Source organism: Tenrec ecaudatus, chromosome 16 (assembly GCF_050624435.1).
Source record: "Tenrec ecaudatus isolate mTenEca1 chromosome 16, mTenEca1.hap1, whole genome shotgun sequence".
Classification (NCBI taxonomy): domain Eukaryota; kingdom Metazoa; phylum Chordata; class Mammalia; order Afrosoricida; family Tenrecidae; genus Tenrec; species Tenrec ecaudatus.
In genome coordinates, this window is record NC_134545.1 from 54,193,395 (window position 1) to 54,212,267 (window position 18,873).

The 18,873-nt window shown below is 39.1% G+C and overlaps 1 protein-coding gene across 1 annotated transcript in view; it reads left to right on the forward strand.

Moving 5' to 3' along the window:
- The window catches only part of CTNNA3 (catenin alpha 3), a 1,794,797-nt gene that overhangs the window by 384,210 nt on the left and 1,391,714 nt on the right, over positions 1 to 18,873 (forward strand). Inside the window, exon 6 of the mRNA XM_075534447.1 lies at positions 18,382 to 18,585. Coding sequence (XP_075390562.1) covers positions 18,382 to 18,585 — 204 coding nt within the window. The remainder of the gene's footprint in view (positions 1 to 18,381; positions 18,586 to 18,873) is intronic.

Sequence of the window (18,873 nt, forward strand, 5' to 3'; positions counted from 1 at the left end):
CTAAGAAATGGTCACTTTGTGAAATTAATCACATGCATGGAATGTTTGCTGGTGTTTTGGTGTAACACACTCATATAGTGCTCTTGAGGCTATTGAAATGTCCCACTATTGACATTTAAAGAAATATTTCTGATGAGAATCTGTATATACATCATTGATTGTATAAATGTAGTGATTACATTTTAAAATATTTTCCATTTCTATATCATATCTACAACAAAATATTAGTCATATATCCTTTGACTTACTAATGGAAAAATATAGAGTTAATTTTGTACACATTGTATTATTTGCCTAATTATAATGCATAATTTCCATTTGGGAAAGCAAAACAAAGTTGCATTGACCATCTTATTAATTTGTTTATTGCTCACATTTTGCCTAAATTTACATTTATTATAGTTATAGTTTCTCTTCTTCAGATAGTTTTTATGCAGGGATACATTAAAAGAAAGAGCATTTTAAACCAAAGAGCGCCTGTGAGTTCCGCCAATAGCATTTTCTGTTAGTAATCACAGGGAGAAATTTTGTTCCATTTTTATCACTCACTCCGAAGATTGGTACTGAAGTTGTTTGAAACATTATTTATGCTGTGTGGTTATTATTTCTTGTAGCACAGCATGTGCTTTTGTGAAGAGTGTTTGTACGTCATTGTAATCATGGCTACATCTCTTTGATGGACAATCTCACTTTGGAGAATAGGTGTAAGATGTCTAGTGCTTTGAATATAAATTGGATACATCTTATCATAGATATTGAATGTGAGGATGATGAAAAGGGTTTTTTGTAGGTTTATTAAAATACAAAAACGTTTGCCAAACTTACAACTTTTATGGTATGATTTAAGATTTTTAATTCCTTTCTGTATGCCCCAGTCATGGTCCAAACCTTACTGTGAATCTGACCTATATTAGATGATTAATAGATATTTGGTGACTTAATGAATAATTGATACACATGTGTATGTTCTGTTCCTTTTAAAGATATGTACCCTCCTTCACAGTGTTTTAAGACTTTGTTAATAGGATAATGATGGTAGTGTATCCAAAAACAAAAGTAGTATGAGGAGGATTTGGAACATTTCCAAAAACTTCCACTTTCCATGAAATTATTGAAGATCCATACTATGAATTTAAAAAATTGACCTTAAACTAATACAACTTCTTTTTAATTGTTGTAAGAATATAGAGAACACATTTGTCAATTCATGAACTTTTTAATTTTTAAAAATGTATTCTATTTTATTGGGGCCTCTTACAGCTCTTATCACAATCCATACATATATCCTTTGTATCAAACCCATCTTTACATACATTGTCATCATCTTTTTCAAAACATTTTCTTTCTACGTGAGCCCCTGGCATCAGCTTCTCCCTTGTCCTCCTTCCTTCCCTCCCCACACTCCCTCCCCTATACCCCCTTGATAACTTATATAAATTCGTCCTCTTTTTCCCCCCTCATGGTTTACACTGACTGCTGCCTCATTTCACCCACTTTTCTGCTGTCTGTCTCCCTGGAATGGTGGCCATACATCAACGATTGGTTCCCCCTTACCACTCAACCCCCACCTTTACCTTCTTAGTATCGCTGCTCCCTTTATTGGTCCTGAGGGGTTTATCTGTCTTGGATCCCCTGTGTTTCAAGCTCTTATCTGTGCCAGTGTACATGTGCTGGTCTAGTCAGATTGGTAAGATAGAATTGGGGTCATGGTAGTGGGTTGGTGGTGGGGAAGCATTAAAGAACTAGAGGAAGGTTGTGTGTTTTGCTGACGGTATACTGCACCCTGATTGGCTCTCTTCTTCCTTGTGGCCCTTCTGACAGGGGATGTCCAATTGACTAATGATGGGCTTTGGGTTTCCACTTGGATCCCCCCTCCCCCATTCCCATCAATATGCTTTTTGTTTGTTTTGTTCTGGGTCTTTGATGCTTGATACCTGATCCCATGGACACCTCATGATCACACAGACTGGTGTGCTTCGTTCATGTGGGCTTTGTGGTTTCTGAGCTAGATGGCCGCTTGTTTACCTTCAAGCCTTTAAGACCCCAGATGCTTTATCTTTTGATAGCTGGGCATATTTGCTTATGCACCCATTTTGTCTTCAGCGATCATGTCAGGGAAGGTGAACATCACAGAGTGCCTGTTCGTAGAACAAATTGTTCTTATATTGAGGGAACACTTGAGTGGGGGCTCAATGTCCATCTGCTACCGTAATACTTTATAAATAAATATATGTACATAGAAGGACCGGTGTGCTACCACATGAATGCAATGTACAGGCATGAACCAGGGAACCAACAGAGAGGTCAGCAGGGTCGGCCCCCAATTCCAACTATGTGAGTACCCCCACTCCCCCCCCCCCAGAGGAATGCACTTCAGAGGACAGCACTGAAGCTGCTGCTCAGGAAGTGGGGCACATCTGAACAGGAGCAAACGAAGAGGGGAGGAGAGAGTGGAACACAGTCCGACCCACCAAGCCCTGCGGACAGTACTCCGGCTCAGAGCAGTCAAGGCACAGAGGGGAACACCGGGCCGGCCCCATCACGAGACAGGACTACGTGTCCCTCAGGGACACATAGTGCTAGGGGGACATTGCTGGGGACACGGCGTGGGAGTTGTGCCCTGTCTGACCCCACCTCGGCGGGTGAGCACTAAGGTTGTATCCAGGAGCAGTAAGGGGAGCTGAGCAACGAAGTCCCCGAGGAATGCCAAAGGTGGACTTAGGGGCCAGGGCGGGGCACCCCAGTGGACTCGACTGGAAAACACTCATAAAGGTCAACAGACAGACCTGGAACCGCTTGAGGGCTTTTCAGTTTGCTGTTGGTTTTTCTTTTGCTCTTTATTTATTTGTTTGTTTCGTTGTATTAGCTGTTGTTGATTTGTTTGCTGTCTTCTTATTTTTGGTTGGGTTTTGCTCTGCTTTGTTTTTGCATGTATTATTGTCTATGCATGTCTATCAAGATAGGTGGGATGAACAAGCTGGAGGAGAGAACAATGGGACCAATGGTTCCAGGGGGACACGGGAGAGGAGAGATGCAGGAAAAGGAGGGGAGATACCAACAAACCCAGGGACAAGAGAAGAATAGTGACCTAAAATTGATAGTGTGGAGGACATAGGATGCTTTGGGGGGACTTGATCAAGGGCAATGTAGCAGAGATGAATTACCAAAACCAGAATGAAGGCCAAACAAGATAGTGAGATGGGAGGAAAGTAAAAGGAAATAGAGGAAAGAACTGGGAGGCACGGGGCAGTTATAGAGGTATAAACACAGGCATGTATAGATGTAAATACATTTACATACAATTCATGAACTCTTACTGGGGCTTTGGAATCAGAAAACCTGAATTTGAATGTTTGGTGTCCACTCATATTAGAAAATCCATTTAAGCTCTATAAATGTTTATTTTATTACCTGTAGACTGAGAAAAATAACATCTATACTTTCAAAGCTGAACTCATTGCTGCAGAGTCAATTCTGACTCAGAGCAACCCTATAGTACGGAGTAGGACTTCCCTGTGGACTTCTGGGGCAACACATCTTTACAAGAGCAGGGAGCCTCACCTTTCTCCCTTGAAGTAACTGGTGGGTTCAAACTGCTGACCGTGAAGTTAGCAGCACTACATAGAGTCCACTATGCCATCAGAGAAGATTTTAAAAAACCTTTTTTATTGTGAATTGGCTGAAGGTTTACAGAACAGATCATCAGTCTGACATTGGGCAATGAATGCACATTTTGCTTCCTCTCACTCACTGTCATCTGTTCACTGTACTATCACTTAAATAAATATATATTGTGATTTGGAAGTGGTTGCTCTGCACCATATAGTTCCGGTCTCAGGGTTGTGGAGACTGATGCTCACATGGTCCACGGATCTGTTGTATTAACTGTTGCCATGCGCCTTTTGATTTTTATTACTCCTCTTTCCTCCAGACAAGTAGAGACCAATAATTGCACATTCAATAGTTGCTTATGAGATTTTGGGCCCCACTGACAACTCACCAAAGTAAATGTAGAACATATGTTTCTGAACTCTGTTATGTCCACCAACCTTGGTATTCCCTGAGTCTCTGATCCTGAAGCCGTAGGCCTAGTAACTTACTCAGACACTCAGTGTTTGGTTATGTCTAAGATATGTTCATTACTTTATCCCCTGTCTGACGCACCATATTCATGAATATATTTGCAGCCAAGGTAAATACAGATGTACAAATACCCTCTTTCAAATAGACAGATATATATACAAAAATTTATATGCTTATATTATATAGTCTAGTCCCACTCACCCTCCCACATGTGTTCAAACTATGTATCTACTCGAGCTTTTAATTATCCAAAAATAAAACCAGACACAGTGCCGCCAAGTCAATGCTGATTCATAGCAACCCGATCTAGAGCTTCCAAGGTTATACGTCTGTAGGGGACCAGACAGCCTCATCTCTCTCCTGTGGAGCAGCTGGTGGATTTGAAACCTTACCGTATATTGCCGTCCCATTCATTCAAGTTGACACGGGTCTACCTGCTATCCTATGGCTATCCTTCCATCTCCGACAAGAAGGGCTCGTTTAGTGTGAATACCATAGTGGTAGTCTCAGACAATCTTTGTCCTTTTGAGATGGACTAATTTCATTCAGCATGATGTCCTCCAGGCTCATCCATGTTATGAAGTGTTTTGTACATTCATCATTATTGCTTGGTAGTCCATCATGTGTTACCTACAGAGTCTTTTTACTCCGTTTCCACTTATGGCTATTTAGTTTGTTTCCATTAGTTTTCCCGTTATGGGTGTGTATGCTAGAGAAACAAAAGCAGTGATACTCATCTGTTTATAAGAAAGAACTTTACATCAAGAAGTCTTCCCAGCCTCGTCTAACTCAAGTCCATGGTTCTGACGCTAGCTGGGGCCCTCCTTTGACTCATGTGGTTGCAGGCCAGTGACATAGAAAGGTGAAGCTTGAAGCAGGGAGGTCACAGGCCTATGGGTGCAGAGTCCCGTGGATCCAAGTTTGGTGGGAACATGGCAGAGGGCAGTAGCTTCAGGCTCAGCTACACACAGGGGTCTGGGTCCTGGAGACAGACAGAATTCAAGCAAGGAGGAGGGTGAGAAGCCAGAGAGAAAGAAGTTTCCAATGTCTCTTTTATAAAAGGCCACACCCTAAAGGAAGCATCAGCAAACTCCAACTTGATTAATAGGTTGGACTCCACCCTGACTCTTACACAGATTCAAGTTGGCATAAAAGCTAACCACCACCTTATGCATAGATCTACGTGAACTGTGCATCTTATTTCTCTAGAACAGTGGTTCTCAACGCCCTTGGGGGTCGAATGACCCTTTCACAGGGGTCGCCTAAAATCATCAGAAAACACATATTCCCGAGGGTCTTAGGAATGGAGATGTTGGTTTTCACGCATACTGTCGCAAAATGTGACAATGTAGTTTACTGTTATGTTAAGACTGTTACCCATGCTAAACCATGCTTCAAGACTAAATTTCATTTATTTGTAATTAGAAATACATATTTCACAATATATAATTACATATTTGTGATTAATCACTATGCTTTAATTATGTCCAATTTGTAACTATGGTAATACATCCTGCATATCAGATATTTACATTGTGATTCATAACAGTAGCAAAATTACAGTTATGAAGTAGCAATGAAAATAATTTTATGGTTGGGGTGGGTCACCACGACATGAGGAACTGTATTAAAGGGTCCCAGCATTAGGAGGGTTAAGAACCACTGCTCTAGGATGTGAGCCAAATGGGTTATTGTTGGGCTGCTAGCCCCAAGGTCAGTAGTTTGAAACCACCAGCAGCTCAGAGGGAAAAAAGTAAGGCTTTCTATTCCTGGAAAGATTCACAGTCTTGGAAACTCATGTTGTTGTTGTTTTTAGGTGTCATCCAGTATGTTCTGACCAATAGCAACTGTATGCACAACAGAGGCAAACACTGCATGGTCTTGCACCATCCTTACATCTGTTCTATGCTCTGGCCCATTGTTGCCGTCACTGTATCAGTCTACAGGCCTTCCTCTTCTTCATGCCCCTCGTCCAAGCATAATGCCCTTCAGGGACTGTTCTCTCCTGAAAATATGTCCCAAGCATATAAGGCAAAGTCTTGCCATCCTCTATAAAAATTTATAGGGTAGGTATACTCTGTCCCATGGGGTTGCAATGAATCAGAATGGACTCAATGGCAATGAGATATATCAAGTAGATGGATTAGTGTGTCATGTATTATTTCTATTTCCAATTTTTGAGGAAACACCATTCTACTTTCCATAGAATAAAAATGTATGTAGTCTCCTCCAGCAATGTAGTTTCACCAGTCTTTGCACCTGTGCCAGCATGTATCATGTTCTGTTTTTTATTTTTTTTAACTTTGCTATTAATGCTGGGGTCAAACATGATATGGTGAAGGGATATATTGATGTTATTTTGATTTGTAGCTCTCAAATGATGAATGATCACAAAATTCTGTATATTCCTATGGACCACCTGAATGTTTTCTTTGGTGACATGTCTGTTCATGTCCTCTGTCCATTTTAAAATGGGATGATTTGTTTTCTTCTGGTAGAGGTGTTGAAGTTTTCCATAAATTTTAGAGGTTAGTTCCTTGTCCAATATATCATTGCCAAATTTCTCCCAGTCTGTTGGTTCTCCTTGTACTCACAGTCATCTAATTTTCAATGGTGAGAAAAAGTCACTGAAAATCTTGAGGGATTTTTGGGTTTGTTTTTAAAGAAACATACTATTTATATATTACACAGTCCATCTCAAGAAATGAAATCCACAATAATACCCTCTTAATTCCTTCATTTTGCTGCTTCCCCCTTTTCCCTCTTCTCTCCCTGCCCCCCACCACAATTTCTCCAGATTCTTTATCTTTCAAATCTTAATAGTAGTTTTTTTAAAAAGAGGAGGGAAAGTAGAATTTAAATGGACTTGCAGTCATTAGTGGCAAATAGGTTCATCTCTGAAAAAGAGAATATTTTATGTATAGCAGTGGAATAACACCAGCTATAGTTGCAGAAGATGAAATGGGTTGTCCACTTCTGTCCACCCATTGAAAACCTTAAGAATACCAGTGAAAGATTTTCATTTATCGTTCCAGAAGATGCGACCCTGTGATATTGGAAGGCACTCAATATACAGCTAAGTAAAGCAGAATATAATGATGTGGGTGGAGTAAAGCTTTCAGGATTGATCACTGTATCAAGAATAACTGGCCTACATTCAGCCATTCCAAGAAGTAGCAGATGATCAAGAACCAATATTACTGAAGATAGAAGTCCAAGTTTTAGTAAAGGCATTAGCAAACACTAAGGCTCCCAGAACTGACAGAATACCAACTGAATGTTTCAGCAAGCTTATATTAGTCTGGGTAGACTAGAGATACAAATTCATAGACACTCATAAAATATTTATATATAATAACAATTGAATATTGAGAAAACATCCCAGCGCAGATCAAGTATATATATCCAATACCAATCTATAAGGTCCTTTTCAGACTCATGAAATACATGCAATGACACCAAATGAGGAAGATCACAGGCCAGTGTGTTGGAAGTCTTCTGGATCTAGTGCTGCTGTAAGCATCTCAGCGCTGGCAGGGGTCTCTATATGACTTCTCTGGATCTAGAGGTCTGGTTGCATCAGGGCAGGTCCACATGGCTTCTCCAGCTCCCAGGACATAGCACCATGTGTCTTTTCAGTAGAGCATCTCCAAGGGAATGAGTCAAGAGGGAGAGTCTGTCTCCCACCTCCAAGAGGAAAATCCAGGAATTCCAAGAATTCTCAGGAGAGGGCCATGCTCACACAAAGGCCTCATTGGTTATGATCTGCTTGACAGACTAGACTCCACGCCTTCACTCAATCTTATGAAGTCACAAATTGACACCAGATTATTTAACTGCCACAAAGCTGATGAAGCACTGAAAGCACTCACCTGTCTATGCCAAGGAAGCTAGAAGTCAGCTACTTGGCTAAATAATGGAAAGAGAATCAGGCTTATTTGTACCCATTCTGAAGAAAGGCGATTCAATACAATTAGCAAATTATTAAACAATATCATTAACATCACATTCAAGTAAATATTCCCCCATGATTTTATTAGGGGCTCATACAACTCTTAGCACAATCCATACATACATTGATTGTGTCAAACACACCTGTACACGTGTTGCCATCTTCATTCTCAAAATACCTGCCTTCTACTTGAGCCCTTGGTATCAGCTCCTTATTTTCCCCTCTCTCCCCTCCCCTACTCCCCCTTGATAATTTATAAATTATTATTTTGTCATATCTTACACCATCCGATGTCTCCCTTCACCCACTTCTCTGCTGTCCGTCCCCCAGGGATGAGGCTATATGTAGACCTTGTAATTTGTTCTCCCTTTCTCCCTCACTTTCCCTCCCCCCTCCCGATAATGCCACTCTCACCACTGGTCCTGAGGGGTTCATCTGTCCTGGATTCCCTATATTTCCAGTTCCTATCTGTGCCAGTGTACATTCTCTGGTCCAGCCGGATATGTAAGGTAGAATTGGGATCATGATAGTGTGGGGGAGGAAGCATTCAAGAACAAGAGGAAAATTGCATATTTCATCATTGCTACACTGTACTCTGACTGACTTGTCTCCTTGCCGCAGGCCTTTTGCAAGGGGATGTCCAATTTCCTACAGATGGGCCCTGGGTTCCCACTCTGCACTCCCCTTCATTCACAATGCTATATATATATATATTTTTTGCCTTTGATGCCTGCTCCCTGATGTCTTTGACACCTTGTGATCTCACAGGCTGGTGTGCTTCTTCCATGTGGTCTTTGTTGCTTCTCAGTTAGATGGCCCCTTGATAATTCAACAATGTCTTCAGTAGGACCTCAACAGGAAGCTGTCAGAAATCCAAGCAGAGTTCAGAAGAGGACTTGAGACAAAGGAGATCACTGCTGCTGACTGATAATCTTGGCTGAATGAAGAGGACACCAGACAGATATTTGTGCATCGTTGACTATGCAAAGGCATTTGACTGTGTGGCTCATAACAAACTGTGTAAAACATTACGAAAAACAGGAAACCAGAGCACTTCACTCTGCTCATCTGCAACCCATGCATGAATCAAGAGTCACTTATATGAACAGAACAGGCGGATAGTTTATAGTTTAAATCAGGAAAGGTGTGTGTCAGTGTTGTATACTTTTACTATACTTATTCAATCTGCATGCTGAGAAATAACCCAAGAAGTTAGACTATATGAGGAAGACAGTATCATCAGATTTGTAGGAAGGTGTATTAACAACCTGCATTATGCATATGACACAACCTTGCTTACAGAAAGTGCAAGGGGAGGACTTGATACACTTGCTGATGCAGATTACGGATTACAGTCTTCAGTAGGGATTACAACTCAATATAAAGAAAACAGAAATTCTCACAGTGAAAAATGGAGAAAAAAATGGAAGTTTCCAAGGATTTCATCATGTATGGATCCACAATGAATGCTTATGGAAACGGCAGTTAAGAGATCTAATGACACATTACATTGGGTAAATATGCCTCACTAGACTTCACTGAGTACTGAAAAGCAAGAATGTTACTTTGAATACTAAGGTGCATTTGACTCAATTAAGCATATTTTCGATTGCCTAAATACATTCCAGTACAGAAGATGGAAGAAGAGTTGATGCATTTGAATTATGGTCTGGCAAATAATGTTGAGAGTATCAGGGACAACCGAAAGAACAAATGGACTTTTTTTGGAAAAAGTGCAACATGATAGCTCCTTGGAAGCAAGGATGGCATGACTATCTTAATATACTTTGGACATGTTATCAGGTAGAAACAGTCTTTGGAGAAAGACATCATTCTTGCTCAAGTAGAAAGTCAATGAAAAAGAGCAAGACGTTCACAGATGTGTATTGTCACAGTGGCTGCAATATTGGGCTGAAACATAACAAAAAATGTGAAAAAGACACAGGACTGGCAAGTGTTTTGTGTGTTGTACATACAGGTACCGTGACTTGGAACCACCTGGACAGTATCTAACAGTCACCACAACAGCTATGTAGTTTGCTTTTTGTTGTTTGTGTGTATGTGTATGTGTAGTTTTAGTTATGCTTAATAGTAGTATGTTTACAACAAGTTTGAGGACCCCTGTGTTAGTCTGGGTACATTAGAGAAACAAATCCACATAAACTCATATGTATAAGAGAGAGTTTTATAGAAAGGGTAAGTGCACATCAAGAAAACATCCCAACCCAGTGCTGCCCAAGCCCACAAGTCCAACATTAACCCATATGTCTGACACCAATCCACAAAGTCTTCCTCCATCTCACAAAAGACACACTCTGATGCCGACAGCAGGAGGAAAGCCAAATCAGTAAATGTGTAAGCATCTCAGTGGTGGCAGGGGTCTCCACACAGTTGCTCCAGCACCCTGGGCTGCATTGGGGTAGGTCCATGCGACTTATCCTTGGGGATTTCTTGCAGGAAGTGAGCCTTGCCAGCTGAAGCAGGGAATTGGCTAAGGCAGCTGGTCTGACCATCACAAAGCAAGAGACCTGAGGACTGGAAAGGCAAGGCTCATTGAGCCATTTATCACTGAGCCCTTCAATTAACCCCACATGTGTGTATTGGTCAGGTTGACAAAATAAACATTAACTATCTCAATCTACCCCTTGCCAACTTGGCACCTGTACATAATTCTTTAGCCTCACAATTGCAATTAAGTAACACCTTAATCCTATAATCTTGTGAATATGTTCCCCCACCTTTGACAGTTTGCAAGCCAACTACTTCATGCCTCTATCCCCCAATTTTGGGTATCCAATTTAACCCCTATTTTCCCTTATTTTTTCTTCTTTCATTGTAAAATTCCAGGTATTACATTGAAGTCTTTGCCTAGCTTGAGTTCATTTTTGTATATTATGTGAGATAGGTTCTGGTTTATTCCACTGTAAATGAAGGTCCAGTATTATTAGCACTATTTATTAAAGTGCTCTTACTCTTTTGATGATTTTAGTCCTGTGTCAAAAAGCAGCTGTCTATAGAGGACTGGCACAGTGGTTATTCATTGGGCTGAAATCTATAGAGTCAGCAGATAGAAACCACCAGTGGCTTTGGGGGAAAAATCTAGGCTTTCTACCCCCTTAAAGAGTTACAGTCTCATCATCTCATAGGGGCAGTTATACCCTGTCCTATAGAGTCACTATGAGTTGAGCTGGGCTCGATGGCAGCGAGTTTTTATTTTATTTTTATAGTTAAGGGTTCTCAGTTATTCTATTGGTCTAGGTATCTATTGTTATGTCAGTCCCAGGCTATTTTGACTATAGGAGCTGTGTAGTAGGATTTGAGATTAGGAAGATAGGCCTTGCATTTTTCTTTCTTTAGTTTTCTTTGCTTAGTTGGGGGTCTCTTTCCTTTCCATATAAAGTTTGTAATTATTTTTCTATCGCTTTAGTAAATGATGCTTGTATCTGGATTGGGATTTCATTATGTATGTGGATTGCTTTTAGTAGGGTTAAAATCTTCACAACGTTAAGTCTTCCTATCCATGAACATGGCATCATTATTTTTAGGTGCCCTGAAGTTGGTTCCAACTCATGAAAGACCACTTGTCTGTCAGTTTGTAGAGGCTTGTGTGTTGCTCTAATTCTGGAAGCTATATCACCAGTATTTCAAATACCAGTAGGATCAGCCAAGGTGAACAGGTTTCAGTAGAGTGCCCAGACTAGGATAAAAGTACGAAGAACGAATAAACTGTCCACTTGTGAGGAATAAGACACTGGAAGCCTTATAAATAGCCATGGGCCACTCTCAGAGACTGAAAATAAGCATGGCATATTCTTCTACGTCTGTAGCTGTTTTATCATCCTATCATAGTGTTTTATGTTTTCATTTTGTACCTTCCTATTGTTTCCCTAGGGACCCTAGTGGCCTAGTGGCTATGCACTGGACTGCTAGCTGCAAGGAAGATTGGCCTTGTATTTTTCTTTCTTTAGTTTTCTTTGCAACCACCAGCCACTCGTTTGGAGAAAGCCTATGCTTTCTACTCCCATACAGAGTTAAAGTCTCAGTAACCCACAGAGGTCCTACCTGTTCCCTAGCATTTCTATGAGTCAGCATTGATTTCAGGGCAGTGAGTTATTGGTACTTTGATTAGATTTTTTCCTAAATATTTAATTATTTTTGGGGTGGCTATTATAAATAGTATTGTTTCATCTTCACATCTATCTTTGTTACCATAAAGGAACCCAACTGATTTTTTGGGTCGCGGGGGCTGATCTTGCACCTGCCACTTTGATGAAGGTTTCACTAAGTTTCAACAATTTTCCTGCCAAATTTGGGATTATTTATGGATAGGATCATATCTGCAAAAAGAGGAAGTTTTCTCATCTTTGTCAATTTGGATGTGTTTATTTCTGTTTCTTGCCTTGCAACTCTGGCTAAGATTTCCAGCCCAATATTGAATAGGAGTGGTGATAGAGCATCCTTGCCTCACGTCTATCCGTGAGAGAGAGACTTTTAATCAATCTCCATTGAGATTAATGTTAGCAGTTGGTCTCTTATATTTATGCCCTTTATTATATTGAGTAATTTTCTTTCTATTCACATTTTGTTGACGTTTTTAACATTGGATTGCATCACATGTCAATGTGATCATATAGTACTTTTCCTTACGTGATTTTTGTTTGTTGTAATGTTGAACTGTACTGTGTACCAGACATATCTCCCAACTGGTAATGGTATATTTATTTACATATTGTTGGATTCTATTGGCTAGGTATTTTAGCATGTCTGAATCTATATTTATGAAGTACATGGATATATAATTTTCTTTTTAAACTATGTCTTTGCCTGGTGTGGGTGTTAGGGTAAGGTTCACTTCCTAAAGCAAATTGGGGTAATTTCCATCCTTTTCTATACCCTGAAACAGTTTGAATAATTGGTGCTGACTCTTCTCTGAATGTTTGGTAGAATTCACCAGGGAAGGTGTCTAAAGTCAGATTTTTGTTATTGTTGTTGGCAGTTTTTTAACAATCAATTTTTTCTTTCACTGTGGGTCTCCTCCGATTTTCTAGTTCAGTTCCTCTTACTTTAGACCTGCCATGTAGAATTTTGATTACTTTTATAAAACATTTCTTAGTATCTGGTAGGTTAGCTCCCACCTCAGTAGTGTTTTTGTTAATATGAGGCATCTTCAAAAGTTCAAAATGCTTGTACTAATAAAATAAACTATGCCTGGACTGCCAAAAATATTTACACCAAAATAAACTTGTACTAACTTATTATGACATGTCTGGTTGGGGTCTAGTTTGAAGCACTGAGAAGGATATCACTTCAAAAAGATCCCATATCAAGCCAACATAACTTCTACTAAAATCGAGGCAAGAACGAACAGCAAATGGTGGTGACACTTGAGTGGCGGTATGGTGACATCACTGATGCTTTATAGAACTCTATGGGAACAATGTATCCCAAAGATACCATCAGTTTACACATGGATAATTCATTGTAAGAAGTAACAAGAAAATATCGATGATAAAGCACAGTAGCAAACCATCCATGTCATTTCTTTTTTTCTACTTTTAACTTTTTATTGGTGCTTTTAGGTAAATGCTGCCCTTTTAGTTTCAAATGGTTGGTTGTTGCTCTTCTTTTAGACTTATCTATTTTTGACTCAATATTGAGACACCATTCAGAACGGTTAGGAAAGAAGGAGGTATGAAAACAGTTAAAACGGGAAGGAAGAGTGCTAAGTGATGTTATCCTACTGGGGTTTCAGTGAGTGAGATTAAACAAAATGGATTGTTGAATGGAAAAGTAATCTACTCTGTAAACCTTCATCCAATTCACAATAAGAAGGGTGAGAAAGGCCATGATCTTGAAGACTCCACTAGTCTCTATCTGAGCATCAAGTCTTGTTTTTTTATGAATATGGGTTTAGTTCAATATTTTACTCCCACTATATCCAAGGCTTTCTAAGGTGATCCATTTCAGAGCAGTTGACAGTAATATTCAGCATGGTCATTTTATTCTGCTATTAGGGTAGTGGAGCCTGATGCTCATGTGATTGAGTAGTCCATTGCATAAATTCAGTTTGCTTAGAAAAAACATCATGTCCATGCCCTAATTGAAGTGGACTGATTATTAACAGCAGAAATAACCATAGACATCAACTGGATCAGCTTACCCAATTCTAACTGGAAAATAAAAATTTAGCAAACTTTCTGCTTGGTGGACTCCAAAATATTGCCCCTAGATTAGTGACAGACAAGAGCAGAGTTTTCAATGGATGCTTTAAACAAGTGGGATCAAGATCCGGAGGCATTTCTTTAAAGAATTGTAACAGGTGATGAAATATGGCTTTACCAATCTGATCCTGAAGACATAGTATATCCAAGCAATGGCTTCCAAGATGTTGAAGTGGTTAACTCAAAGCAAAAGCAAATGCTGACCTGTCAAAAACCAGGCATCGAGCAGTTGGGGAATTCTCAAGGCGTGTTGAAAGTGCCGGTTGACTTTCTGGGGAGTGAAAGGATAGCCCCGGCTGATATGACAGTACTTTGAAAGAGTTAACCAAAGTTTTAGTAGAAAAATACCCACAAAAGTTTCACCAGAGTCCCTCTCCAAAACCACAACACTTTCCTGCTCACTTCTCTCCTCAAACAAGGGCAGTTTTCTGAGAGTTTCCGTGGGAAATTATTCATCAACTCTCTTACAGTGCTTATTCATCTCCTTCTGACCTCTTTTTGTTTGTTAAGATTGAGAAAAATGTAAAAGGCACCAATTTTCTTCAAGTAATAATGCAAAAAAGAAAAGAAAAAGAGACTGCGTTGACACAGGTACATTCCCAGGATCCTCCGTTCTTTAGGAACAGGATAAATCACAGGTACATTCCCAGGATCCTCAGTTCTTTAGGAACAGGATAAATCACAGGTACATTCCCAGTATCCTCCGTTCTTTAGGAACAGGATAAATCACAGGTACATTCCCAGGATCCTCCGTTCTTTAGGAACAGGATAATTCACAGGTACATTCCCAGGATCCTAAGTTCTTTAGGAACAGGATAAATCACAGGTACATTCCCAGGATCCTCCGTTCTTTAGGAACAGGATAAATGGCTGGTATCAGGGCTCACAGAAGTATTTTGATACTGAAGAAGCTTATGCTGAAGACTGCATTTTATACTATTGATCTTTCTATCTTTTAATACCATTTTCATTTCCCTTATATATGTGCACATACATTTATATATGAGAAGACTTCAAAAAGTGTGTGGAAAAATTCCATTATCTTTGGATCCTTTATTCTACAAACTTTTTGATGAACCCTCTCTGTGTTTGTAGGTGTTCGTGCATGTACAGAAAAATCTGAATTGTATGATTTTCATACATATATGATATCTCTGAACACATCGTTCTGAAATTTTAACTTTTTGCTCTATGATATAGACTGGCAATGTTTCAAAGTTACTATAAAATTATTACATATAGATTTAACACAAACTTTTAACATCATGAGCAATGTGCTCTGAAAAGTTTTTTGTGTGTGTGTTTTTCAAGGACCAGAGTTTTCTTTCATCATAATTCATATTGAACTTACTAACTCTTACATTAGAAGTTATTTATAGAAAAAACTTTAGGCTGACCAAAAGGAAAAAGAAAAGAAAAGAAAACGTATTTATTCTACAAGTACTTTACTAAAAAATTAATGTACTCTAAGTCATTTGAGTTGATCATAACATTCTCATTCTGTGAGTAGTATATATCTTTCATATTTTAATAAACTGTGAGTTCAGCATTTATTTTACAATGTAGTTTTAACCAATTGGTTGTTGCTGGGTCTGATTTTTCTATACTCTTTTCCTATAGATAAATGTTCTATAGATCCCTCGTCTGATGTCAAAGATCTCTTTCCTACCTTACAGGAAATTTGCTGTGTCCTGTGAGGTGGAGATCCTTAACTATATATTTTTGGAGGTAAAGCCCCTGTTTAGTGCATTTTCAGAATTCACCATCCATCTGTTTCTAGCACTAAATTCTATATAATTATAACCCCGGTGCTGTTCATCTATTTGGTAAAATAAGGCCTGAATCAGATTGCTCCAAATTCTCAATTCCATTTCCTGTGAAAATCCTGAAAAGTCCCTGGAGCTTATGTTACTATTTCTAACTATCTTGTTTCTGCACTCTGTCATTCCGGACAGATGTCTGGTTAAACTGTGCTTAACTGCAAGCTCCTTTAAATCACTGCACACATCCACTTTCAGTTATATTTTTATATGACTCGATCCTGCTTGGATGCGAGACCTTTGAGGAGGTATGGTCAGGAAGGATGTTTGCTCCTGCTACAGTACTAATGCCAAGGACAGTGCCTGGTGCACAGAAGGCTCCCAGAATGATCGACGGATAGGAAGGGGTAACTAAAGACTAGTTGGGACCTTTGTGTGGACACTAGAAAACTTGAAATAAAGACTTTTGGAACAGGAACTACGGTAAACTTAACTGTAGAAGCAGCTGACTAATCACAATTAGAACATCTAAAATTACATATCAACAGTCTAAATTGATCAACATTTTTTCATAATCCAAATGCTGGAGACATGTTAACTGGTCCTATCACATCTTTAATTGCATTTGAGCAATGAAAGAATAATTTTCTTGCCCTCAGAGTGTCTTATTGATGACATCACATAGGAAGCCCATTTTCAAAAAAGTCAATTCATTTCATTTTTGTTTTGAAACATTGCAGTAGAAAGTTTATACTGAATTGGTGAGCCAAAGGAAGGCATGATACAAGTGGCAAATGAAACAGAAAGCTAAATGTAGATGTAAATGAATAGTGTCTTGTCACATTATCTTATAGTGTCAGTGATGCCAACACCATGGTTCGGATGATTGTTTCCTCAGAATGAATATGTATTGGATACAGAAAAAAATTTAAATTTGCCTTTTGCAAAATTATTTTTCTCATGTTTTTTCTTTTCCCACCTTAAAAACAAAACACAGCTGAGAGAGTCAGAAGAGAAGTAAAAAAATACAAGGAAAATCAAGTAGGAAATTAGGAAGAATTCTACTTTATATTAATAAGATTTTTAGCCAATTTTATATCTAATATATTTCAAAGTTACAGAAATCTAGGGCCAAGCTGAGATGGGAACATCAATTACAGAAACCGAAGTCATTTTAAAAGAATTGGGGGGAAATTGTATTTGGTAATATTCATATAATAAAATTTTATTCTGGATCCTTCTGATTTGTGAATATTTATTATAATAAAATGTAATACAACGATGAATGAAGTCAACAAATGAATCTAAAATGTATATTTAGTAATGCTCACTGAAGTTCTTAAGCTAAATCTGTACACACATGTGCATGCATATACTCACACTCTGATGACATGGTAAGGCTTTATGGCCCTTCGGAGAGTTTTATGTTACATTCTTTCTTCCAGTTATCCTGTTCTCCCTAAGCTCTCCCTGGGCTTTGGAAAGGCTTCCTCCCTTCATGTATTTTAATAAAGATCCCCAACAGCAGCATGTCCTCCATTTTTCTTCAGAAACAATGGATTATCTTGACTTCTATTGTCCTGAAAATAATATCTAGTGGAAAACATTAAATATCATGTTCTGTTTCTACAGCTGGAAATAGCATGAAGTTATTACATAACTAAGAGGAATATATAGATATATATGAATAAATAAAAATTCATAATTTTCTTTGATATGCTTGTGTTCAACTAATTCTCTTAAGATTTTCCACAAGGCTTAATAAAGATAATATTGAATTGGGTATTAAAATATGCATATTTGTCTGAACTTTGCTGTTTATTTGCTCTGTGACCTTGGATAAATCCCCATAGGTAAGGGTCTCTCAGGCTCACTCATTAACAAATGAAAAACGGGATTTATAGTGGTGCCTTAGCTGCCCACCTCCTGGTGTCATCAGGAGTAGATCGCCTATGAGAAACGATTGTATAAACAATGAAGTTCCATATAGAGGTTATTATTTTAAATCACAGTATGTGCTGGGCACTGTGTTAAGGATTCCTATCATTCCCACAGCAGTCTTTTGAGGGAGACAACATTCCTATTCCAATTTTACTAATGAGGAAAGTAAGATGCAGAATATAAAACACCTGAGTGAAGTCACACAGTTGGTGAATAAGGAAGGCAAGATTTGACTCCCGATCTGTCTTATTCTCGAAGCAAAGTTCATAATCATCACACTATCTTTGCTTAATTGAGCTACAATCACTGGATAGGGTCATGGTGACCAGATGATGGAGTAGAAATGCTGTTTTCTTCGTTCATATATATGGCATGCAGTAGAATGCCCTGGAGTTCTCATTGTCCAAACATGTTCTTTCCTTAGACTCTTATTGTCTTGGATCCGCTCACAGTGACCGAGGAGGAAGTGCGACCCTCACTGGAGAAGCGTCTAGAGGCCATTGTCAGCGGGGCAGCTCTGTTGGCGGACTCTTCATGCACAAGGGACTTCCATCGAGAGCGAATTATTGCAGAATGCAACGTGATTCGCCAGGCTCTTCAAGATCTGCTGTCAGAGTACATGAACAATGTAGGTGACTGATATCTTTTTCCCTCCCTGTCTTCTTCCTGTTCCTCTTCTTTGTACTTTTGAGTAGGGGCGCCGGTGCTTTCTGTAGGTGATCTCGGTGGCTTGGCTTTCTAAAGAGTGTCTCTTGGATTCCTAAAAGGAACAGCATGGCTTCAGAACCTCGTGGTATTCATATATAGTCCTTTTGTTTGAGGAAGTATCTGAATATTAGTTAAAGAAGGGAGTCAAGATTGTGCGCTGGAAACTAGAGTTTCATGGCAATTTAAATTGTGAAGGCGGACAAAGAGA